This window comes from Pseudonaja textilis, chromosome 1 (assembly GCF_049901715.1).
Source record: "Pseudonaja textilis isolate UNSWEBS1 chromosome 1, rPseTex1.2, whole genome shotgun sequence".
NCBI lineage: Eukaryota > Metazoa > Chordata > Lepidosauria > Squamata > Elapidae > Pseudonaja > Pseudonaja textilis.
The window spans coordinates 301,862,080-301,888,777 of NC_141990.1; the positions used below are offsets into that span (position 1 = coordinate 301,862,080).

General features: G+C 38.3%; 1 protein-coding gene across 2 annotated transcripts; it reads left to right on the top strand.

Moving 5' to 3' along the window:
- Positions 1-750: 750 nt before the first annotated feature.
- Positions 751-26,563, top strand: INF2 (inverted formin 2). 2 transcript variants are annotated; one of them, XM_087922269.1, is made up of 8 exons: positions 751-1,004; positions 16,444-16,852; positions 18,206-18,321; positions 19,455-19,614; positions 20,837-20,870; positions 21,825-21,966; positions 23,801-23,942; positions 25,955-26,563. In XM_087922269.1, the coding sequence occupies exons 1-8, from the start codon at positions 999-1,001 to the stop codon at positions 26,422-26,424; spliced, it is 1,479 nt and encodes a 492-aa protein (XP_087778395.1). In that variant the 5' UTR covers positions 751-998; the 3' UTR covers positions 26,425-26,563. The 2 variants fall into 2 exon arrangements, with proteins under 2 accessions (XP_087778395.1, XP_087778396.1); XM_087922270.1 differs by lacking the exons at positions 21,825-21,966; positions 23,801-23,942; positions 25,955-26,563 and having other exon boundaries at positions 20,837-20,874.
- The last annotated feature ends 135 nt before the right edge of the window (positions 26,564-26,698 follow it).

Here is a 26,698-nt window from a genome sequence, read left to right on the forward strand (position 1 = left end):
TTAATTACATGAGACTTGAGTCTGAACTCAAGAACTAGTGATGAGCAATGTAAGGGGGAAAAGAGAAGCTTGTTGAAGGAGCTGCAAGTAACTTTGAGGTATTTGAGGTATTTCTTCTATACATCTGAGGTTTGGGTGATGACATGAATAATTGTCCTCTTTTCAAGTGAATGGATTTGTGAATCATCACCAAATCTGACCTTTGGTCCCTCAGATACCCTGTTGCCTGCTCTCTTATGCAGATGTATTTTAGAGAGGCTTCAAACTCATCGCTTTGAAGTGGTTTCTGACTGGGAGCCCCCCCATTAGCTCTATTTGTAGAAAACTCTTATCTATGGATAGTTTTACCATAATCATTAATCCAGTTTTCTGGGTTTCTGACCCAGAAGGTTTGCACAACATGCAAGGCTAAGATTGGCTGGTTTATAATCAATGTACAAACTGTGTGAATACTCCTTATCACCTATGGATTGGAAATTTAAAAAAAAAACTGCAAAAAAGTGGTTTAAGAAGTTCTTCTGATAATTGCTCTATGACTGCAAAAATTTTAAAAGGGATATTATGCCTATTAATAGCTAGAAGATTAATGCTCTGTGTGTATGCTTGTGCACAAGGGAGTATTAGTATTTCTCACCATTATAAGCTAACCTTGGAATGATTCTACTAAAAAGCAGCTGTAAATCTCTAAATTAAATATGCATCCACTTTTGTAGAGCGATGGCAGGAAGTAGAACATTTGTGGTCTTTGAAGAAACATTTTGCTGGCAATTGCAGTAATAGAATGCTTGATTCAGTGGACAGTTGATTGGATTCAGCAGAGGTGTTCATGTGTCCTTTAAGTCTTGCAGTAAAACAGAAGGCCTCAGCAATGTTTCCTGGATCCGGATGAACACTGATATTAAAAAGGACAGAAATGCTGAGTACAGAGTGTACATATCCTCCTAGCTAAGAAACAAAATAAGGATGGTGGGAACTATTGAACAGATTTCAGCTGGAGAATGAATGTAAGCCTTTTTTTTTCTCCTAAAATTTGGGTTAAATTAATTTAAAAAAAAGAAAAAGAAACGTTATTCAGCTATATTATGTATTCTCTTCCCCATGGAAATATAGACAACTCAAGTATGCTGAATTTCTTGTGCAGTTGGTTTCCCAATTAAATAATTATATTATGCAGTTTATAGGATCCTTAGATATTACCTCTGCCTCAACTTCCTTTGGCCCTCGGCTATATCTTCCTATTTCAACCTGCAATTATCACTGTTGCTATTTTTATTAGAATTTTACAATTTAATAAATGAATAAAAAATGAAAAGGAAGAAAAATATACAAAAAAGGAAAAACAAAGGAAAAACAAAGGAAAGAAAAGGTAGGATTTTTACTTGCACCCTTTTTTATCAGTGCTTCCAATCTGACTCTTTCCCATCCCTCTTTTACTCTTTTTAATCCCAAATCCATAAATCATCAGTTCAATATTTTCTTCTTTCAGCAAGAAGTCCATATAAATACTTCCATCTTTAAAAAAAATCTTTATTTTTTTTTCCATGACCCAATTGGTCAGCTTTTCCATTTTTACAGGGTCGAATGGATACATTTGAAAAGATGAAAATTTGGGGAAAACGGGTGCATTCATGGACAAATGTCTGCTGGGCAGACATTTGTCCATTCACAAAATGATGTCTTGGACAAATAGTTATAAAGTATTAATTAATCAGAATGTTCCTTGCCATCTGTTGTCATGAGCCTTTTGGTAGGAGACTTCCTTTCTTCTTTTGGAGGACAATATTTTCTAATTTGGCTCTTAGATATGGAGCAAACTCATGGAAATGCAGCTTTACCTCATTTGCAGAGAATGAAAAAAAATACCCATTACCATAGCATCCACCCATCTGCCACTCCTATGAAGAATAAACATGCCATCTGTGAGTCATAACTCATAGAGAGGAGAACATGTTGGGTCATACAATATAGAAGAGTCCCAGGAAATCAGAAGAAAAGCTTAGGTGGTGGACATAGAGTTAAGCTACATGCCAACCAGTTCTATGCCATTTCATATATTAAAAGCCTATATGATTCATTTGTGGTTCCAATGCAAGCTATTCTCTATTGTAGGATGCCTGAAAATAGAGAATACCCTGATTCTCCTTAGTGAACCCCTTCATCATTCTATAAGAGTTATGTATAGTGTTATATCAGACTTAGTATGATGCCCACATCCTCTCCAGCACAGTGAAGATATAGTGAGCATTTCTTTACTATTACAGTCGCTACTCAACAAATATGAACACACTTTTGTTCCCTGTTCCTGAGTTCAATGATGATTATGCACTGAGTTTCCCAATCATTGGAAGATCTGAAAGGTGAGGTTAGAGACAGGTTGTTATGGAGAAACAAACCCCTATAGGTTCACAATGATATCACTGAACCCATTAAAGCATGCAAGAGCTTTATTTACATTGAAATTGTCTATTTCACCTTAATGAGGCATCACCAAGCCAAAAACCATAAACATAAATGCTTACATTAAAATGGCGATTTCACAAGTCTTTCTCCAGCTATGGGAGGTCCTACCACAGTTCATTGCTGGCCCTTTTTGTTTTAACCATTCTAAATAATTCACTGTTTTCAGACTTGATCATGTCACTTGCTCACTGACAAACTAAAAGGAGCTGATCCCACTGTTGGGAGGTAGTGTCATTTCCCATTTCAGGCTTTGATCATTTATTCTTCTTTTGTGTTTCTTGATACGGTATCTAATCGGTTAGCGTTCCATTAACGAAACATTGTAGTATTACTTTTCTTTTTATTGAAGCTTTAAGTGTTTTTAGAAAGTATTAAGACAAAGTAGGGAGCCAGTTTGGTATGTAAAGGTTAAGGCTTCATACTGAAATCCAGGAGACTGGGAGTTCAACTCCTATCTGAGGCACAAAGCAAAACAAAATATAAATTAATAATAAGTTAATAATTGGTTATTTTTCAACTGAAAATCAAGCTATTTCTTAGCAGCTGATTGGTCTCCTCACCCTGTGGCAAATTCATAGTGTAGCCGCTTAACTTGCAAGTGCCTAATTCCTTTTCATCTTAATGCTTTGCTATTGGAGCTAAACTGTTTCATCCTGGCAATCCTTATGCTCATAGGACCAGGTTCCTTTACACACCTAAGTGAAAGTGTTCTGCAGTCAGGATTTTCCGGAAAGCAGTTCAGGTCTTCAACTTAACGGCCACAACTGAGCCCAAAATTTATGTTGCTAAGCAAGACATTCGTTAAGTGAGTTTTCCCCTATTTTACATCCTTTGTGTTGCCACAGTTGTTAAGTGAATCATTGTAATTGTTAGTTAGAAACATGGCTATTAAGTGAATCTGGCTTCCCTATTGACTTTGCTTATCAGGAGGTTGCAAAAAATGATCCAATGACCCTGGGATGCTGCAACCTCCATAAATATGAGTCAGTTGCCAATTTTGATCATGTGACCATGGGTCTGCTGCAGTGGTCATAAGTGTGAAAAAATGGACATAAGTTCCTTTTGTTCTGACCCAGGCTTCATCTAACTTAATGAAACACAAACTTATTTTAAAAGCAAAACCTATTTAATGCAACCCTGGGAATTACTTTCATTCTCAGCCAGAACTAATTAAAACCAGTTTCCCAAGATAAGAGCACGCCTTTCAGTGCTGTAGAATGCTGCCCAAAAAACAGAAGTCCAATTAATTATAACATAAACCAACCAAAGTCCCAGAAAAAAAACACGACCAGAATACTCAGAGTTCAAGGAGAGCTCATAATCTATGAACTGCTTTGCTTCCTGCAAAGCTTTCGTCATTGAGGTCTGACTTTCATCCCTTATGGGAGGAGCAATCACCTCCCAGCCTTAACTCCCGAGGCGCCCCTTCTGCTTCAGTTGCTTTCGCCTTCTAGCAGCTCTGTGCATATGCACACTGGGAACAGGCTCCCTGGATCCTCTGCTTCGCTGCTGCCAGACTCCAAAGGCTCTGAAGGCAGCACCCAACTCCCAGATAGTCCTGGCCCCATCCCTGCATCAGACGCAGGACCCTCGTCCAAGTCCTCTCCAGACTCCCTGACTGGTTCCCTTTCTTCCTCACTGTCCAATACCACCGCCACCTGCTGCTGGCGAACCACAACACCTTTTTCCAGGGCTGTGCTAACTTCAAATGGTCACTAAATGAACTGTGGTAAGTCGAGGACCACCTGTTGCAAATAGGGATGATAATATGGCAGAGTTCAGCATTTTTTTTCAGGCAGGAGATATCATATGTCATAATATGGCACCAAAATGCGAACACTTACTGTTATAAATAGAGCTTGCATTTGATACACAGCAGTCTCTGGAATTCTTTCATAGTGATTTCATAGAAATCTATGAAAAATAGTTACTATAAAAAAATTACTTATCTGACAGTTGAAGGCAAATATACATGTCCCAGGGTAATGTTGCAGGATCCACACTGAGTCGGTCACCAGGACCAGAGGATTATTCTTCCAAACTTTTGGACTCCTGCTGGAGCCCATCTTTGGGGAATGTCTCTCAGTTATCTGAGCCTTACTTATCTCATACTTTTCTGAACCTTTGTGACCTAGAAAACATAGTCTTAGTGCTAGTCATGAGTGGTCTGATGTTATCTTTCACAGAAGCCCGTATAAAAATATTGACATTTTTGAAATCTAACATTTTGGTGGCATTTCTGCCATTTTTAAATTTTAAATTTATTTTAATCTTGTGATTCTGTCACTAGAATTCAATTATTGTTCTAGTGCAGTGGTCCACAACCCTTCTGGCTTTGTGGACTGGTGGCAATAGGAGGAGGAGAGAGGATGGTTTCACACATGCCATTTGTGCAAATGCATCTCTACGTACACATGCTCAAGCCACCGCTTGCGTGGCCCATTCCCAAGGGTCTGAAGCTCACTCACCCCTGGGGATTGGGGATGTCTGTTCTAATGTTACCCAATCACACACCATTAACCAGCTTTCAGTCTCTCACTTCCCCAAAAATTGTTTCAAAATGTTGGAGCAGTTCTAATATCAAAGAAGAAAGGGGAAAAATAAATTATGTCTTATGATTAAGAAATATTCTTTATTCTAGCTGTTGAAGCAAAGAAAAGAAAAAAGGCATCCAACTTATTTTTTTTCTTCCAAGAATATCCAGCAATTCAACATTGTACTGACATTTCTGCAAGCCAAAGAACAGTTAATCAATATACTGCTATTTTTCGTTTAGTTTGTGCAAGGTGCTTATTATCTACTAATACTATTATGCACAACCCATTTATTTAGCCATTTCCCTGTTAATCTTGTTTTTGTGGACAGTTAGTGTGCAAATTTGTAGAAAGCTCCTTTTAAAAGTTGAGGTTAGATGGATTTAAGTAACCATAGGCCTATTGGGAGGAGGGAGAGTTAATTTTAACAGTATTGTGACTTACATGATGGTGCTTCACAATTCCATTTATTAATAATTTATTCTGCTCTATAATAAAGATTTGATTTCATATTTTAATGATTTGATTCCTTCTTGGCAGTTTGGTAGTTGTAACTGAAAGGTGGACTCAAAAAGTCTGACTGAAATCTTCCCTCTGCCACAAATGCTGTATATGTTATTTTGACAGCATAAGGAAAACACTGGAAAATAAATAGGCTATTACTGTATTAGATATTAATGGTGTATCTTTCAGAGGTCTTGTATGACCAAGTACTAAGAAAAGTAGTACACAAGCATTTGTGGCGGCAATGGTGATACAGTTAGGAATTCCTGGTGACTGGTTCACTGCTATTTAATTGGCAGCATAGTGGAAGTGATTTGCTGTTTCTATCTTCCATGTTGTTGGTTTACATCTTAATGTAGCCCAGCATTTATCCATCTCTGCAACTTTAAGATGTGTGAACTTCAAGTCCTAGAATTTCCCAGCCAGCATGTATGAAGTCAATACACCTTAAAGTTGTGGAGATTGAGAAACACTGGGCTAGCCAAAGGTCTAAAATTCCTAGTCAGTTCCCCATCCAAATACTAACCAAGGATAATTTGCTTAGCCCTCTATAATTAGCTACGATTGGTTAAGTACTGCTATGGTCTGCACTAGTAGAATTATTGTATGACTCAGAGAGTCACTTTATAGGGGAGATGGGTAATATAAAAATTAGTAAATCAATAAAAATGAGCAAGGTGAAATAAATGGATGTTATTATGCCTTTGCAATGTATAGCAATAGCACTTAAAGTTATATACCACTCCACAGTGCTCTACAGCAATTTACAGTGTCAGCATATTATTCCCAACAATCTGGGTCCTCATTTCAACTTTAAGCTGGTCAGGATCGAACTCTTGGAAATGGGCAGAGTTAGCCTGCAATACTGCATTTTAACCACTGCGTCACCATGGAGCAGATCATTAGATACAGATGGGAAGGAAGTTCTTAACGTAATAACTTTATTTCAAGTCAGAGCGGAAACTGACTTCCTTTTATATATTAATCCCCTGTGTACATATTAAATGAACAAGGAAATACAATTTTCAGACTTGTTTGAAAGAAACTTTTTGACTCAAATGAAAAAAAAATGTACTGTACTGTATGGAGATTTGAGGGAGTTGAAGCTATTTTAAGAAAAAAATGTACATTACTTACGCAAAGGTATAATTTGTAAAACAGTTATAGGGATGCACCAATACTTGTTACTTGTTTAGTTTTTTTGGGGTGGGTGGGTAGCAATACATGATCTGAAGCTGTTTAGCATCCCAACATTCAATTATTGATTGCTTACATTTGGATCAATGACAGACAGAAGTTGGCTACTCAGATACTACTTTTGTAAGCACACTTCTTCGTAATTAACTAAATTTCATCCTGGAAACATTTTATTCTTGATGAATCAGAAGAAAATGGAGTCTCCAGTTTAATTGTCCTTTAACAGTTGCTAACAATCGCTTCTGGGGATTCTCAGCAAATAGTTTTGCTTCTTCTGAAATACAAGCCATTTCACTCTTCCCATATTATACATATTAAGTGGCACACAACCCAAAGAGTAAACATAAGCCTGCCATGTTATTAAAAAAAATCTTGGCATTCTTTCAGCTGTGTTACCCTGCTTTGATGTCTCCTAGGATCACACGCCCCCACCCCAAAGAATGTTCCTGTCTCTGATTTACGTATGAGCAGCCACACCTGTTGAACAAGCAAGTTTGCTAATACCTTAAGTTTCCTTATCTTTTTCTGTCTTCAGAGAGTATTTTTGACATGAATAGCCTGAGGAATCTCTGTTGAAAGAGCATTCTGGGGAATGTTGTAGCATGTTCACACTTTGACCAGGAACAATGTTCGCACATTAAAATCAAGAATAGATCCTAGGCTTTTCCTGTTAGTTCCCTATTGTTTGTCTCTTTTTATTAAGATATTTTATAAGCTTTCAAAGAGGATTGCGGCAAAGTTAGGTAGATGAATGAATGAAGTTTCCTTATATAGGATTAGCATACTATCCAGCTGGTGATATAAATATCAAAGAATCTTATCAATCAAAAAGATTAGAATTTTTTTTCAGGATTACTGTACTTAATTTCTGCATTCCAGGGGTGAAAATTTTTTAGTGGATGAGGATTAAATGTTTTTGGAAGAATCAGAGGTCAGAATGAAGAAATGATGGCACAGACAAAATGGAACCAAATCTTGCACCTTAAATTTTCCATTATTTCTAAGATTTTCCTTTATGTTTAAAGTGTTAAGATCCCCATGTATTATAACATATAAAGAACCATACATAAGAATCAAACATTCAAAATTAAAAGAACCTTCTCATCATCCAGAGGAATAATCCCAACAACTCTTCTTCTTAGATTAAAGGAAATAACCAAGACCTAAGAGACTTTGTGAAAGTCAGGAAGGAAAGAGACATTTGAACACCTGGAGGAAACATTACAGAAAAAGGAGGCAGAGACTTACTAGTTTATTTCTAAAGTTAGTTAGGTTTCATTTCTTTCAATGAGAAAGATTCAAACTTGACTCCATCTGAGGCCATCCCCACGTCTCTATATGCAGTATAAACACCGCAGGCCTCATTATTGTTATTGCTTTATTACAGTATTATTTATTTATTACAATAGTTTTGAAAGGATCTTGATTCTTAATCTTAGATCAGTAACAAACCTTGACTTATTTACTATCTATTATAACTGTAGACATCTCCAAACAGGAATGTAAGCAATCTTTAATAGCAAAGGTTGCTATCTGGCACAACCTTCTGATTTTCTGCAGGAATCAAGAAGTCTCATCATTCAGCCTAGAGTGGTCTCATAAAGGAGCATACTGAGATCCAGGGACTATTTAACCTGTAGTCAACTTTACTGTTTAAAGACAGCTGGAATCAACTTTCGGTTTGAGCTGCTTCAGCGACAGACCAAAACCTTGTCTTTGCGAGGCTTCGATCCGTGCTCACTGCTGGAGCGCCCCGAGCCGGCTGGTTTCGGGGCTAAGCCACCTATAGAGGTGGTGAAGAGTGGGGAGACCGCCAGCAGGGTCCAGGAGAGCCACATCTCTCCTCCCCAGCTGGCCATTACTCCCTTTCCTGAAGGTGGTTGCAGCGGTGGTCAGAAATGGCCACCACAAAGAAGAACTCGACCAGAAAAGAATGTGCAGGAGGAAAATAAGAAGAGAAAGTTTTGGTTGACTGGGTCAAACAGCAAAAGCAACAAATAAGTACCCTGGAATTGAAACTGTTAAAAAACAATAACATTGTTCCCTAAGAAGATTTTTAAGCTGCGAAGGAGAGAGAAAAGGGAAAAGATTTGGTTTCTCCTTTTCCTATACTGACAGCTAAGAGACCTAAGCAAGAAATTGGAAAAAAATCCACTTTGACATCAAGACAGCTGGAATCAAAAGTGTCAAAGAATGTAGAAAGTATGTGTGCATGCACGCATGTAGGATAAGCTGTGTATGGCCAGGTGTCTTTTTCTAAGGAAATTGGACCTGTAAAGTTACTTTCAAACCCTATATCACTCAGGAAATTGGAATGTATGAAAATATCATTTTGTTGCACTGTGGTATTTCTGGGTGTGTCAAAAGGGAAAAAGTGTTTGCACATTAAATATGTTTGCTCAATAAATTATTTTGCAGCCTTCAGAGGAAATAAGGTGTGGAAATAAAGGAGAGCCATTCTGCTTGAAATAGTCATTCATCTCAAAGTCTCTAAAATGACCATAAAAATATTTTATGAGTTGACATCCTGACAGCCAGAATCTTGACAGCCTGTTAGCCCTAAAACAGTTTCTTTTTCTTGGATACTATGCTCACAAAAAGCTTATTCACTGTTCCTATTTTGGAACACTGTTGTCTATTTTCCCCTTTCTTTCAGCCAATAGAATAGCTTAACAACTGGGCTGTTACCAAAATCATTCAATGTTCCAGAACAAAAAAGGGTTGCTGAGTATTTTTCAATTGTATTTAGCCTTTTCAGCATAGAATTCAATACAACGTATTTCTTTTCCTTTGCACCATTTTTTCTTAACAAAAATCACATGAGTAGGCTAGGCTAGCTTGCTCCAGTTTAACTGCCTTCCAGATCTGTGGCCCAGTTCCAGAATTTGCAATAATTCCCATGCTGGCTGGGAATCTTGAAAGTTGGAGAGTGAATTTGTAAAGGATGCCCAAGTTGGTGATGATTGGTTTGCATCAGAGTGTGCAGCAATCAAAATTTATCGACACCAAGTGAATTTCATAGTTCCTAGGAATTTGGTCTTGAAATTTCATTAGGTAAATGTAAATGCACATAAAATTTTAGTTTAAAGATCTCCAGAATGATTCAGAATTCCCATATTTCTTCCGGAATACCAGGATTTCTGCCCTCCACTCATGCCTCATACTCTTTGTACATAAAAACAAAATCGTATATGATATCCTTACTTATATCAGAAAATACATAATAAAAACCTATATTTGTTGAGACTAACATTCAAAAAAGAAATTAGGATGAACAGTAGTAGCAGGGTGGAAAACAGGGATAGTCATGAGACCTCCTCCCATCCTAGTAATTTTAGTGCTATACCTTGATGAGTCAAAGTCAACTTCACTCATCCAATCATCTCAAGAAGGTTTGCTAAGAATTGTTCCTCTTTGAGGTTTCTGGATATTGGGCCAGAAGCTTTCTTTTTGGCAGCCACTGGAGATACATGCTTCCTCTGGATATCTAAACGGCACTTTCCCTTCTCATATTAATCAGGTATTTAGCTCCATGTTTTGCTATTGGTTTCATCTCTTGTATAGCTTATTTTATGGGGGGGTGTTCTTACTTCTCAGTACACCACCAAAAGTTACACCTTTGGAGTGGTTTACAAATATAATTAATTAATTAATTAATATGTGTGCAGTTCAAACTACTCCAGGTATGCTCTGCTTTATATTTTTTAAAGATAACTTTATTAATTTTTTTAAACAAGAAAGATAAAAACTAACAAGATAGTTAAGATGAGGGAAAAAAAGAATAAAGAAAGCAAAAGGAAATAAGGCCAAAAATGCAGAAAGTAAAATAAAAAAAATAAAGTAATGAATTACCACTTTCCTTTAAAATAGTTACAAGTATAAATTTAAACTGGTTACAATGTAACTTCCATTTTTTCCCATCATCTACTATTTTTTTTTCTAATCATTTTTTTTCCTGTTTCACACGAAAAGTCCAGAAAGGGTTTCCAATCAGCATTACAATTGATCAATGTGTTTTCTCTAATCAAATTAGTCAATTTTGCCATTTCCAGAAGTTCCATCTTATGCACCATCTGCTCTTCCACTGTGAGCAACGCCAGATCTTTCCACCATTATATATATACTGTGTAAGTCTTGCTGTTATGTACATAAGAAAATTACTGAGATGTACATCCTTCAGATGCCAAATCTTCTCATTTTATTTTTGACATCTGCCTGAGCAAATTGCATTGTCACCATAAGTAGTTAAGTATGAATTAGGGCAGCCATAAGTCATCAAAGACTCAGCACAACAGTCAGTTCCCAAGTAATAGATTGATACTGGGAAAAAGTATATGCAACATTTTATTTTAAAAAGATAAAGGAAAATAGAGTTGTTATGTTAATTCCAACTTCCTGTAGTGTATTTTTAGAAAGCTGTTATGTTTTTAAATAGTTCGTTGAAGTTTCCAGAAGTGAAAAGTTGAGATTGAAAGCAAGAAAGAAGTAACTTTGCTGACCTATTTTCAGAACTAATCCTCAGTTAGCATGTCTACTATACTCTAGAGTCAGTATGTATATGTATTAATTATATTTTTACAAATACAAGCACACATTCTGAATTAAAAATTAACCTAATGCATAGATTGTTTAACAAGTCACTGAATAAAAGCACAATGACATAAAACTAGAATTAGTTCTCCCCACCTGTCCTGCCTCCTTTTGGGATTACAATCCATAATGCACCATTAAAAGCCAATTATGGTCTCTTATAAATCATAGTTTACATGCCACAGTAGTTGGATTCACATCCTGTGAAACTCCAAAAGCAACAATGGTGGTTTAGCATGATCTGTGAAATATTGGTTAGGAAAGTAACAAACTTCCTGAGAAATTTCAGTTGCTATAACCAGACATTTGATTCACTGCAGAATATGTGGCTTGTCTACTCAGATGTAAATCCCATTGATCTCAGTGGAGCTTACTTTTAAGGGAATTGGCTCTCATATGGTAGTCTTACAGTTCCTATGACCAGGAATCTCTAAACAGGCCCTGCTGTGACCCTTTGTTCTAGAAAGAAGTTGGTTGCAAGCTGGAATCTCAGAGCCACGTTGGAAAAAATTTGGTAATCTTCAAATGTCTCTCTTCACCACCCACCAACCGTACTTTCCTCAGGTGTTCTCTTCCTTAACTGTGTTACAGAAAATTGACCAACATGCTTCTTACAAGGAATGTGACAATGCAGTACTAAGAAGACAAAGTAATATTTTAGATGGAATTGCCAGAGTATTGAACCAATTCTGACCAAAGTAAAAATACAGTTTTGCAATACTGATGACTGGAAAGATGTTATATTTCCACAACAGAAGAACTGGATGATCTGATTCTGCTTTACAAATAAGTAACTTTGGTTCATAGGTTGCAATTTAAATGAATTTGCTTGAATATTACTACTTACCCTTTAGCTTTACTTCAAGGAATTTGAGCTTTCAGACTAGGGATGGATAGCAAGGTATATGTGTTTGCACCAATCAGGCCATGGGAAATCAGCTGTAAGGGGTGTTTTCATCCCTTACTCAGCAGATTCAATTCCTCTGCAAATGACACTAAGATTGTTTCCCAATTCGTTTTATTTTTGCACTTTCAGCTTAATTGTGGAGAAATTACTTACATTGGCAGTACAAAACCAAAGGGGCAGAGTATTAATTAAGGGTATTAATTCTACTCACTGATTCTTGTCTGTCTGTATTATTTATTAAGAATAGTTTACACAAACCTTCAGAGGAGGAGTTGTCTAGCTTTGCAGTACTGTCACTTCATAAATAATACATGAGTTTGTGTGTAATGTATAAAACATTATTTCATTGGGGTCAGGATTGGGCAATAAATAAATGTACTGCCTAATTATTAAATGCTGGCCTGTGTGAGTATGTGTGTGTATTTTTTCACAATTCTGCCACCTACCAGGACTTGCCCAGGCAAAGTGGGAACTCTGTCAAAACTCACTCCTGCTTTGCCTGGGAACACCCATAGTTTTCTTGCCCAGGCAAAGCAGGGAGCAAAGTCTAGAGTGAATATTGATGAAACTCCTACAAAGTCTTTCAAACTTGATCAGATTTTTTTTAAATAGTGACACCCTCTAAAATACTTATGTCCTCCTGTTTGATTCTCTCCCATAATTTGAGGTTACCTATCCTGTTATAAAAATTTAGCCTACTACTAGATTGCCACAAAGAGTTTTGACATCTTTGTAATGCTGTCTGGATTTTGAAATTCAGATGTGGTAGCTAGTCTGTCTTTCTTTTTATATATGATTGATTGATAGATTATATGACATCAAGTCATTGTTGACTGTTAGGAACCATATGGTTAGAGTTTCTCCGTGACGTTCCTTTGTCTTCCAATGGTGTACCACTGTCACTGTAACTGAATCCATCCATTTTGTTGCTGGTTTTCCACTTCTCTTTTATTCCACCTTTCCCTGCATCAAAGCCTTCTCCAGGGAGCTTTACATACTGTATCCAGTGTGGGATAATTTGAGTCTGGTTATTTATGCTTGAGTGGGAACTCTGGGTTAATTGGTTTGACAATCCATCTGTGGGGGTTCTTCTGGACCATCCACAGTATTCTTAGGAGTACTAAGTGTCTATACTCATGATGGCGAACCTATGGCACGCATGCCAGAGGTGGCACACAGAACCCTCTCTCTGGGCACATGAGCCGTCGCCCCAGCTCAGCTCCACTGGCCAGCTGGTCCTTGGGTTTCTGCTGCGCATGCACAAGGGGCAGAGGGCATGTATGGGGGACACGCATGCATTGCATTGTGGCAATCTGCATGCGCACTTTGGGCACTCAGTGCCAAAAAAGTTAGCCATCACTGGTCTATATTCTTCTTATCCTGTATATAATTAATAATGATGGAAAAATTATATATAATAAGAAATAGAGCAATAGCAAATAGCAAATAGCATTTTATTTATTTGGTGGTTAGGTGTGTATCTTGCTTTTTCTTCAGGAGTTCAAGATTGTGTCAATAGTATTTCCTCCCCCAATTTTCCCCCATACCAACTTCTGAGGTGAATTGCGGTGAAAGGGTGTCTCAAAATGCTATTTTTCTCTATTTAAACATGTTATATGGCTACCTATTTTATAACAATGACTCTGGGAGGTATATAGAGTTAAAAACAATTTCAGCAAAGGAAACAATCCAAGTCTTCATGTCTGCGAGCACAACAATCCCAGCACATAAGAAAACAATATTAACCTGTAGAACCTGCTTCACCTCCCAGTCCAAATGCCTCAGGGAACAACTAGGTCTTTAATACCTTATGGAAAAACTAACTGGGTCAGGGCCCTCTAGATCTCAGCATGAATGCTGTTGCATTGTCACAGACAAAATTCTTGGGCACAACAAGGTAGCATTGTTTAATGGAATTTAATGGTGTTACCACTTCAAAACCTCCATGAGAAGAATGTTCCATGATCAAACTGCTATTCTCATATGTGCTCCAGCACAGGGGTCTCCAACTTTGCCAACTTTAAGACTTGTGGACTTCAACTCCCCAAGTTCCTCAGCTAACATGACTGGAGGAGGAATTCTGGGACTTGAAGTCCACAAGTCTTAAAGTTGCTAAGGTTGGAGACCCCTGCTCCAGCAAATTGACAGTATCTAGCCAACATTGGTTGATTTCAAAGGGCTAAGCAAACTCAAACCTAGTTAGCAATTCAATGGGGAGACAACCAGGAAAATTTAATTTGCAGACTAAATTGGAAAGTTTAAAAAATAACAGGGAAGAAAGTAATAGCAAACCACATCCTTATCCAAAAGGCAAGGCTGTCTTCAGAAGTCTTCACTTCTTTTTGTTTTGTATAATGTACCATGTCATTTTGGAGAGGAGCCTGTTTTAATTGTCCTGGGAATAAACATCCCGACAGCTATTTAAAGTAAAGAAAAACATTCCCTGTACTAACTTTAATAATTAGGTTACCACATTTGGAATATTTATTTCTCCATTCTCAGATACTTTTTAATTTAAGATGCCTGTGAGCTCTTTAGCAAAGCATAGGTCAGGAGGTTTTTATTGTTGTTCTTTTTTGCTACAGTTCATTCGACTTACCATACATTCATTTCTGGTGATATATTTCTCTGGTAGGAAAGGCTTTCACAGCATAAACTGAGCTTTGTTCTAATTTTCAGGAGAGGCAGCTGAAGTGTTACTTTTGAAAAATTAGGCAAATGTTGTTGGGGAAAGCATGAGCAAAAGTCATGATTGCAGAAAGTATGCGTAGGATGGAAAATTCAGCTATTTTTTCTGAGAACTTTTAAAGGAGAGGTGAATTATTCCCCTAGAAGGGAACAAATCCATCTCAGTTGAAAGGCAGTAGGAAGGGTTGGAGAAAAAGTTAACAAGCTTAAGGAAAATACTAACAGGGTTCTCTAAGTCAAATTGGGTTTTCTGTTTCAAGATAATAAGCAGTTTTCTTCCTTTTCTCCTACCACATCTGAGATTAAAGTGTTTACAGGATTATCCCATGGATTTTCCAGAATTACATTACAGTTAGTTCTTGATTTAGGACTATGATTGAACCTGGCAGTTGTTATTGACTGTTTCCTAGTATGATTTGATTGCTTATTGTACCCTATGACTATCATTAAGTGTTGTACCTTATGATTCTTGACTCTTGATGAATGTATCTTTTCTTTTATGTATATTGAGAGTATTTGCACCAAGACAAATTCCTTGTGTGTCCAACCAGACTTGGCCAATAAGGAGTTCTATTCTACTCTATTCTATTCTAAGTGAGTAACCATATGACTGTGACTGATTGTACTAGCTTTTTTGCAATGGTTAAGTGAATGGTCATTAAGAACTACCTGTACATCTTTTCTCCAGATATTATACAACAGGGGTCCCCAAACTTGGCAAGTTTAAGACTTGTGGACTTCAACTCCCACAATTCCTGAGCTAAAATGACTGGAAGATGAATTCTGGGAGTTGAAGTCCACAAGTCTTAAAGCTGACAAGTTTGAAGACCTGCTCTACAACATCATAGAATCATAGCATCATGTAATGTAAGGGTTGGAAGAGACTTTAAGCCTCTTCTAATCCAATTTTTGCTCATTCAGGACTTCAGTGTAAAGGCTTTTGAAAGTTTGTAGAATTGGATATTCATGAGATAAAAAAGCAAGCAGTTGCCAATTGGTACATTGAGAATTTTAGGGTATACCTATTATAGTCCAATCATTAGTATAGTTTGAGAATGGTCAACACACTTCTAATGAGGCTTCAGAATGCACAAATGGGGTTCTCATGAGGATGAAGCTGAAGAAAAAGGGGGCAGTTTGCTTGCTAGCATCAAAAAAATGATTAGATAAATTCATGGAAGTCATAGGATTCAGTGGCTCTTGATGGCAATGTGACAGTTTCTAAAGGCCATCTCCTGGGACATTAGTGAGTTTCCTAGTGCAGTTTCTTGGCCACTGTGAGAAGATGCTGTTGGACTGGGTAGATCAAGGGTCTGGTGCACCAGGGGATTGCTTATGGTTTTTATGATGTTGTGTTGATAGCACAATTTGTGGAATAGAAGAGAAAAGATCTGAGCAGATGTATGCTTAATTATCCCTCTGGAAGATTGAAGCTTCCCAGTAAGGCAATAAAAGGTTTATCTGTCTGATGACTTGGATAGTAGTTTGTGGGGAAATCATTTACAGACAAATATAATAACATTAATAAAACCTTGGTGTCTGTTTTTCCTCTTCCTCTTTTAGGAGCAACCTGCCAAAATGTCTAGCAAGAAAGAGACTGTGCACAAGAAATGGAGTGTCTTGAAAGAAAGGCTGGGGTCCCAGGATTCGGATCAAACAGAAGCCAATCTGGAAAATGCAGAGCCAGAGCTCTGCATTCGTCTCTTGCAGATCCCATCGGTGGTGAATTACTCGGGGCTCAAGAAACGGCTGGAAAGTAGTGATGACAGCTGGATGGTCCAGTTTTTGGAACTCTGTGGACTGGATCTTCTGTTAGAAGCCCTAGACAGACTGTCGGGGAGAGGAGTTTCTAGGATCTCAGATGCCCTCCTGCAGCTGACATGCATCAACTGTGTGCGGGCAGTAATGAACTCTCAGAAGGGCATTGAATATATTGTGAGCAATGAAGGTTATGTCAGAAAACTCTCTCAAGGTGAGGTCATGTGTTCTCTCTCTCCCCTCCCCCCCTTTGGATTATTTACAATGTGATTTTTTATGATTTCATAGTTGGGGTTAATTATTACCAGATTTTAGAGCTCTTCAGAAATCCTTAGAAAGCACAGGGATTAGTGGGGGTAACTGAATAAACTAGCAATCATGACATTGAAAAATCTGTAGGCTTTGTCATCCCTTGCAGGGAAGTCACATGAGCACTGTGACTTGAAAGAAGTAGAAGTGGGAAGCAGGTAAGCAGATGTCATGTCAGTGTAGTTTTCTGCTGACTCAAGATATGATGGGTAATAGCTCTTCAGCTCAGCAGGGGGAAAGTGTGAAATGGCTGAAGGGTGTATAAGAATGTCCTGTCCTGTCTTGTATTGTGCAATCATCTCTCCAGTGATCTGCAGCCTTTCTCTCCTTCCTGTCTTCTAATTATACACCAAGGGAAAATAATACGAGTACCTATTTCAGAAAAGCAGGAAATAACTCATAAAAAGAAATGAACTCCCCCTGGCCTTCTTCAGATCAATAGAACTCAATTGTTAGGTACACTATAAAGGGTTGTATATAAAGAGATGTCTCACAGAAAATACCTTGTACATTTATTATCTTACATTGCTGAAGAAGAAGGAAAAAAGATAGGTAGGAAATTGGAGTACAAGATTTTGGTGTAGTAAAGGTATTGAATTAGCTTGTAAACTGGAGCGGTGCAATCCTATGTAGGGGGAAGGAGGCCCATTAGAATGAATTGTATTTGTATTGGGACAGGGAACAAATAATTAAGGCTGATTAGGGGACTGGAGACTAAAACATATGAAGAACAGTTACAGGAATTGGGCTTAGCTAGTCTAGTAAAGAGAAGGACCAGGGGAGACATGATAGCAGTCTTCCAATGTTTGAGGGGCTGCCCCAGAGAGGAAGGGCTCAAGCTACTTTCTAAAGCACCTGTAGGCCAGACAAGGAATAATGGATGAACAAGGAGAGATTCAACCTGGAAATAAGGAGAAATTTTCTGACAGTGAGAACAATCAACCAATGGAACACTTTGCCCTTGGAAGTTGTGGGAGCTTCATCACTTCAGACTTTCAAGAAGAGACTGGACTGCTATTTCTCAGAAATGGTGTAGGGTCTCCTGCTTGGGTGGGGGGTTGGACTAGATGACCTACAAGATCCCTTACAACTCTGTTAATCAGTAATCTGTAATCCTTTTTCCTCCCCATATTAGAGCTTCAATCTAGATTGGGTCCCCTGAATTTAGAGTTGAATAGAAAAGATCTTTTTCAAGCTATATCATCTATAAAATACACAGAATAACTCTGAAATATAATTGTGTTTTTTGTCTTTGTAGCACTGGACACTTCAAATATCATGGTCAAAAAGCAAGTGTTTGAACTCCTGGCTGCTCTCTGCATTTATTCATTTGATGGTCATGTACTGGCTTTGGATGCTCTAGACCATTACAAGGCAAGTAGAAAATCAGATGTATAACCAATACCATAATCGACATCAATCAATGTAGTTCTTCAGAGTCAAACCAATCAGTCCCTCTTGTTGATCCTCATTCAGAAAGTCACAAGCATTAAGTCTCTTCTGAATCTGCAGAACAGAATTAGATAATCTGGTCAACAGGATTCTTCCTTGGCATCCACCAGACTACCTGCATCACTTTTTATTTCCTTTGAGGTTATTAAAATTTAATTAATCAATAACTGACATGCTGCAAACAGAATGTCATTCTCCAACATCATTCTTCCCTGCCCCTAAAATGAAAGCAAACTGCCTCCGGACCTCATAGACATTCTTACAAAAGAAAAATTGTGTTTATCTACAGACTAGAGTTTTATACACATCTACCTTAAAAACACACACACACACACACAGTGAGGTGGGAGGGAGATTCCTTAAAAAGCTAAATATGCCGAGTGGTTGAAAAAGATTGCAGACCCCAGTTTTAGATTCTATTTGGAACACACATACACACAAATCCTTGACCTCTGATAAGGAACTCAAGTACATTTTCCCATGTCTATCCTTTCTGCTGCCTCTGTTGGCTATACCATGGTCAATGGCTCCTATTAACACATTAAATAGTAAGGAATTCAATTGATGGATAATGAATTCTGTCAAAAAATGTTCTGTTTTTAATCTACTATGAAATGCCAGTTCCCTATTTCAGTGGCCCACTTTCTCATAACTGAAATCATTGTCATCCCAGGGATGAAGAAGCTGTGGTTCCTTAATATTGCTTAACTACAACTCCCCGGTGTATGCTAGGACAGTAAAGTACAGTCACATCTAAAGAACTACAGGTTCCTCACGCCTGAAACAGGGAAAGTTAATTATACTTAAAATGTAAAAGTGTTGTGATGGAAGCATTTTTGTTTCATCTTGCCATTTCCCATGGATTGGGGGACTTCTGATTTCAACTTGTGAAACTTTTATCAGTTGGATTTCTTGCCTAACCAGATTCCTGAATTTTCTCCTTAAAACTCTGGAGATCATTGCTAAACCGAGGTGACAATAGTAGGTTGAACAAACTTGGTTTTGAAATCTAGCATTCAATCCAGCACGTCTTTTATTTGCCTCCTTTGCCACAGACTGTGAAAAACCAACAGTATCGGTTCAGCGTCATTATGAATGAGCTCTCAGTCACGGATAATGTGCCCTACATGATAACACTCTTGAGTGTCATCAATGCAGTTATATTGGGAACAGAGGAACTGAGAGGGAGGATGCAGCTCCGGAATGAGTTCATTGGTAAGAATGCTTTTCAGTTCAAATGTTCCATATGAAATTAGCATTGTCAGAAGATCAGCAAGACTATTAGTGGAACCATCTAAGCCAGTGGTGGCAAACCTTTTTTGGCTCCTGTGCCAATAACTGCGTGTGAGCTCGTGTGCCAGCACCCAGAAGGCAATGTGTGCTGGGCCCCCCAGCGCGCGATCCCCTCATAGCACGCTGCACATCTGTGCATGCGATCCCCTTACCGTGCACCACATGTCTACGCCTGCGCATGCAATCATCCCCCCCACGCGCTGCGCATACACGCACGATCACTCCCGTACACCATCCATCTGCACATACACGCATGATCTCGCAGCGTGCACTGCGGTTCTCCCGTGCACCTCCTGCCCCCCCCCACGCATGCACGCCAGATACCGGACAATCAGCTCTTGGGCGGCGGCAGCGCGCGCTCATGTGCAGTGGGACTCTTCCGGGCAAGCTTTCGTGTGCCGGGGGAAATGGCTCTGCATGCCACTTCCCGCACGCATGTCATAGGTTTTCCATCACAGGTCTAAGCATTATGACCTGGCAGACTTACCTACCCTGAACTGATCTAAACTCGAGAAAATAAAACAAAACAAAAAGTTGGTTTCCAGGCAGATCCTTCTTGCTAACCTATATTTAATTTTTTTTAAATTAGCAATTCCATCTTGTGCATCATTTAGCAATTTTCAAATTTACAGCTGTTTCACAAAAGGATTTCCTCACCTAAATTGATAGCCCATTTACAGGTAGTCCTTGAATTACAACAGTTCATTTAATGACCATTTGAAGTAACAACAGCACTGAAAAAAAGTGACTTATGACCATTGCAGCATCCCCATGGTCACATAATCAAAATTTGGGTGCTGGGCAGCTGACTCATATTTATGACGGTTGCAATATCTCAGGGGTCATGTGATCCCTCTTTGCAATCTTCTTATAAGCAAAGTCAATGTGGAAACCAGATTCACTCAACAATTGTGTTACTAACTTAACAACTGCAGTGATTCACTTAACAACTGTGGCTAGAAAGGTCATAAAATGGGGCAAAATTCACAAATGTCTCACTTTGGGCTCAATTGAGGTCATAAGTCTAGGAGTATCTGTAGCCATTTTCTGTATGGCATATTTTTTAGTGTTATTGATACTAAAGTAGTTTGTTTTTATTAGACCATGTATTGATGAGGTTTTTTTTCCTCTTCTCTATTTCCAGGTCTTCAGTTCTTGGATATTTTAAGCAAATTGCGGTGAGTGATACGTTATGTTTTGGAATATGTAACTATATTATGTTTGAAATAGGATAATTGTTTCACAATTTTTTACTGTATGCATCATGTGATTAAGAGGGAGCCATTTCCTTATCAGAATAATTATTTGAGTCTACTGTTGTATCTCTACTTTCTAGTTCCTTCCTGTAGAAGGAAACAGACATGAGCTTGGATATAGTTGACCACAATAGTATTTCCTTTAGAAAATAAGGTTTCATTGATTATCTGTTTTTGTTCAGAAAGATTTCTATCCATCAGATTGAATAATAATTGCTGTTCCATTTATTTTCATCACCTTCCTTTACCCTTCATTAGCTGAAAAAAGTCTAGATAATTTTTTTCAAATCATTTTCTATCAACTTGGGATCTGTAAAACTAAGCATTCATTATGCTCAAAATTTGACATGTCTTAGCAATCTCTCCAGAAACTACCTGAAGCTATTTTGCAGGAGTCATCTCTATTCCCACTGAAGCTTAGACAGTCCAGGCTATCTGATCTAGATTACATTGTGATAATTGCCACATCTGCTTGGTGTGTCTATGTGTGTTACTTGCAAAACTGTGTGTTACCTGCAAAAAAAGTTCTTCTTTGAGGAAGAAATGTGAAATGTGAAAATACATACATATACATATTCATAGATACATGCGTACATACATCCTTACATATGTCTATAAGTATGATAACAAGCAAGCCATCCTCATTCAGTATTGTGTGTAAGTTTGGTTTTAGGGTGTATTTTTTACATTTTATATTTCTTTCACCTGAGATTTCATCAACTTAGAGATTTTTTTTTTATCAATCAGATAGATACAAGATGCAAGTTGGTAATATTAGTTTCTGCTGTAGGGTTATTAACTGATGTGATTTTAAAATTTAAAAAAGTTATTTTGATTAATGAATTGCTGATATTTATTGTTGTGGGCTTTGTGTAGAGACATAGAAGATGAGGACCTGCTTATCCAGTGTGAGACATTTGAGGAGGCTAAGACTGAAGATGATGAAGAGTTACTGAGAATATGTGATGGCATTGACATGAACAGTCACCAAGATGTCTTCTCATCTCTGTTCAATAAAGTGAGTAATATTCTCTTTTTAATGCAACATATAAGTCTTCTTTGTTTCTGTATCTCCTTGTTATTCTATAGAATTCAGCATTCCAAAATACTGATTTAAAACTATATAAATATTACATATCAAAAGGTAGAAAATAAAATTTAAATCAGTCAAACAACCAGTTATAGGCACAGTATGGCTTACAATTATCTTATACTTGTTCTAGGGATACCCAGTTCCAAATCTACTTTCAGCTATAGAAATTAACTGAATAACTCAGGGCCAATTAGTATGACAGGAGTGTCTTGAGCTCAGGAGGAAAGAGAATGAGTCATCCTGAATTTTTTAAACCGCTCTTATCCCACCCCCCTCATCACCCAACTTTGGTGATTTTCTTTTGAGAAATAATCATCTAAAATCTGGGGCAAGTCTATTAAGATGTCAGTTGACAGTTAGAACAATTAATCAGTGGAAAAACTTGCCTCCAGAAGTTGTAAATGCTCCAACACTAGAAGTTTTTAAGAAGAGATTGGATAACTATTTGTCTGAAATAGTATAGGGTTTCCTGCCTAAGCAAGGGGTTGGACTTGAAGACCTTCAAGATCCCTTCCAACTCTGATATTCTATTCTGTTCTATTTTATTCTGTAAAGATTGGCCTTGTATTTAATATAATCTATTGAATTCTCCATGCAAACCTGCTGCTTAAACGTGCTGCATAACACTCTTTCACAGTGGCAGCACATCATTTTACTGGTTTGTAGAAGTAAAATGGCATTTTTCCCGAGTGAGTTTTATATGCTCTTTGTAATTGTTATTGTTCTAGTATAAGCATATGCACTGCATTTGCATACATACTCACTGACTTTACATTCTGAGATTCTTTCCACAATTGGGAAACTTGATTAGCTATTGCATCCATTTATTATTATTTTAAAATAATAATAGAAAAAGAAAGGAACATAAGATACACACACTCATCTATCTATCTATCTATCTATCTATCTATCTATCTATCTATCTATCTATCTATCTATCTATCTAGAATGTAAATACAACAGAAAAACAGTTTATAAATAATATAAAATATGTGTCATTAAAAAGCATGATAGACAGCTATAGATAGATATAGATATATAACTGAATGAGATATAAGTGATAGAGATAAATCATGTAAAGGTAAAGGAGTTCCTACAGATTTTACTCCACTAGTTGTTGCCAACTTTAGGGGGGGGTGCTTATCTCTGTTTCAAGCCCCCTTGGAAGCTTCCAATTCAAAGCCATGCCTTTCGGACTACATGGGGCCCCCGGGGGTGTTCATGCAGTTAATAAATGAAGTGCTACATGAGCACCTCTATAAGGGGGTCCTTGTCTACTTGGACGATCACTTACCCCTAGTTCACCAGGTACTGGAAAAACTTCTAGCGACAAAACCCCAGAGGCCAGACCTCGCGGAGATATTCAGTGAAACTGAGTGTGACGTCCTACCTCTCCATCGTGAGACAGACTGTGCCATAGAAATCATCCCTGGGGCAAAACTACTAAAGCCCAAACTGCACGCCATGACACCCTGGGAAATGTGCAAATATATAGACAAAAACCTAGCAAGAGGGTTCATTGAGCCAGTCAAGCCATGGGTCGCAGCCCCAGTCCTGTTCAAAGAGAAAAAAAGATGGGCTTTTTTCATCGGTGTCCAAAGAAATGCTGGTCCTGTGACCAGCATGAGGTCACAGAGCGCTCTTGCAACTCTGCATTTTTGGTAGCACAGATTGTAATATTAAGAAGCATCACTACAATGACATCTCTACTGTAATATATGAAGAGACAATAACTTCAAAGTTTCATTTTCTGTTTCAGGTCAGCAGCTCCCCAGTCTCTGTTCAATTGCTGTCCATTCTCCAAAGCCTCTTGCATCTTGAACCTTCTCATCGCTCCAGTCTATTGCTCTGGGAATCCTTAGAAATTTTAGTAAGCAGAGCCATCTTGCTTGCTAATGACAGTAAGTTTTAACACACTATGAACCGTGATGCAATACATGTTCCCAAAAAACAAAGCAAGCCAAAATACAGATTTCGTGTTTGGTTTAAGAAATCTGGCTCTGGGATTGTGACCCACCAGGTTTGTTACAGACATCTGCTCCTTTTACATCATCTTCCTAGATCAACAGAATAAAGGAAACAGTATTTCGGCACTCCAGGACAAGTGGTAATAGAAAATTGTAGATAAGAGATTGTGTTGCTCAGAAAGAATATGAGTAAACATTTTCCACCCAATTTCCTGTTTCCTGTTTTCTTCTAAAGGGAGTCTGCTGCCAGATAATTCTTCATCCAGAACAAAGTACTCTTTATTAAGGGAGTTATCACTGGGAATGATGCTGGACTGTGTATAGTGAGCCAATAAATTGAGGTTCAATCCATGCAAAATAGAGGCTCCATTAGCTGTTCTGGAAAGTGGATTTGGTTTGCAGCTTAGGATATTTTTAGGTCAGGTTACAATTGTGTTCACAAGTGGTACTGCCCAAGTTTGCTTGGTATATCCTCTAGTCATCATCTTAGAGAAGATGATCTTGCCACAGTGACTTTGCTTTAGTTAGGTTTGGAAGATTTTCAGTTTATGGCAAATGAACCCATGCAAGACATGAGGCCTTTATTAATAGGCTTCCTTCACCTCATACTATGGCCCCACTGTCAATAATCCTTATTCAAAAGATAATTTGCTGCTGAAAAAGACAGATCTTTAGATCTCCTATGCTTTCAGGTTATTACTGCACCCAGAGTATACAACTATGTGATCATTGCAATAAGTGCTTGAAAACAGAGCCTATTTCACTTATTAATCTAAATTATCACTGTAAAGTTTAAGTTTCAGAGCTTGTGTTTGTCTAGTTCATAAATCCCTATATGGACTCAAAATCACCCTTCCCTCTACTCAGTCATTAATGTAAGCTTCTCTTCAGGCAGTAGTAAATACCTCTTTATAAATACATTGATGTGGTCAAATGACAAAACACAAGCAAGGAACATGTTTACATATAGTTACAAGTAATTTAGTAAATAACCTTGTAAAATTGCATAGTAAGCATGAGAAATAAGAATATACAAAAAATAAGAGATGCAGGTGGAAGACTGTGATGACCAGTTAGCTCCAGGATTTTGAAGTCTGTCTGGAAAAATGCAGAGAAGCTAAAGTTGATTTTCATTGGCTTCAGTCCATCTCTGCTTTTAACTCTTTGGCATTTCCAATTAGGCCTTCTTGGCTCAGTTTTACTTAGGATTGGCTCCTTTAGAGTAGCTTTCCAATTATTGGATCATCATGAGCAGCAGAGAAAACACCGCATCTTCCAGTGTTTTACAAATAATTTAAAGGAAAAGTCTATGAAAGCTTTTCCTGCTGTCAATTCTCCTAATAAAAAGCTTTTTCAAGAAATCAAAATAAATATTTAAGTTTAAATATCACAATTTTACTCTTAATCAAAATATAATGATATAAAATACATAATATGTAATATACTTGTCTTCAGTTATAGTTACAGGGTTACCTGATCGATGTTACATTCTAGTATGAAGTTGAGAAAAAACAGAAAGGGATATAAACATCAGACAGAAGATAAAAAGTTCAGACATCAATACAGTTCAAGCATGAGCACATGTGCTCATGGAGTGAGCGCTCCGTGAGTGGAGATGGAGTGCCTATTTTTTTTATGCATAGCTCTCCAACTGACATTCTCTCTTAAAGGAGATGTGCTTGGTTCTATGGTTGCCTAGTTTGAGAAAGAAGACTAAGAGTCTTGTCCACCCTCTTTATGTCTAGCACACAACGAAGTGTGAACCAAACTAATATGCTCATACGAATGATTTAAATCATTTTTTCCTGATTTTCATGTTTAAATCTACTTGAAAACATTGTTCATTTGCTAAAGATACCATCTTAAAAACGTTCATTATGGCATTTGTATGAAAAAAAGAATAGGATTTAGTTTGTTTTGCTCTGTTCTGTTTTAATGTTTTGCAGTACAAGATAATAGTGTGGAAGAAGTAATGGATAGATTGTTGTCTGTCAAGAAACACCGCAAGAAAAGAGAGTTAGGATCCAGAAGAGCAGCTAAGAAGGTGAACGAAAGCACTCAGACCAATGAAGATTTGGGGCAATGCCCAAACACCACCCAGAGCTCTTCTCCAAGAACTTGCTCTTCCAACCTTCCGCTTAACGTAGAGCCACCCGATGCATCTAAGGTTGCATCCTCCTGCTTTTCGGTCAGTCCAGCTTCACCAGAATGGAATCTGTCTTCAGCCGCTCCTGTACCGCCTCCTTCCCCTCCCCTCCCAGGAACATCAGACATGTTGCCACAACAGCCATCTCCTCTACCTGGGATGCAAATGCCAGCATCAGTTCCCACGTTGCATGATGTAGCAACAATCCCACCCCCTCCTCCTCTGCCTCCGATGACCAGCATTCTTCCCCCTCCCCGCTGCCCAGTATGACAGGGATCCCTCCCCTCCCCTCCCCTCTTCCCACTATGATAGGGGCCTGTTCCCTGCGTCAAAAGTCCGCCATGCCACCATCACCTCCCCCGCTGCCCAGTATAACAGGGATCCCACCTCCTCCCCACTGCCCAGTATGACAGGGGCCCATTCCCAAATTCAGCCATGCCACCGCCGCCTCCCCACTGCCAGGTGTGGTAGGGATCCCTCCCCCCCCACTGCCTGGCATGGCAGGCATCCCTCCCCTCCCCGCTGCCTGGTGGCAGGCTCCCTC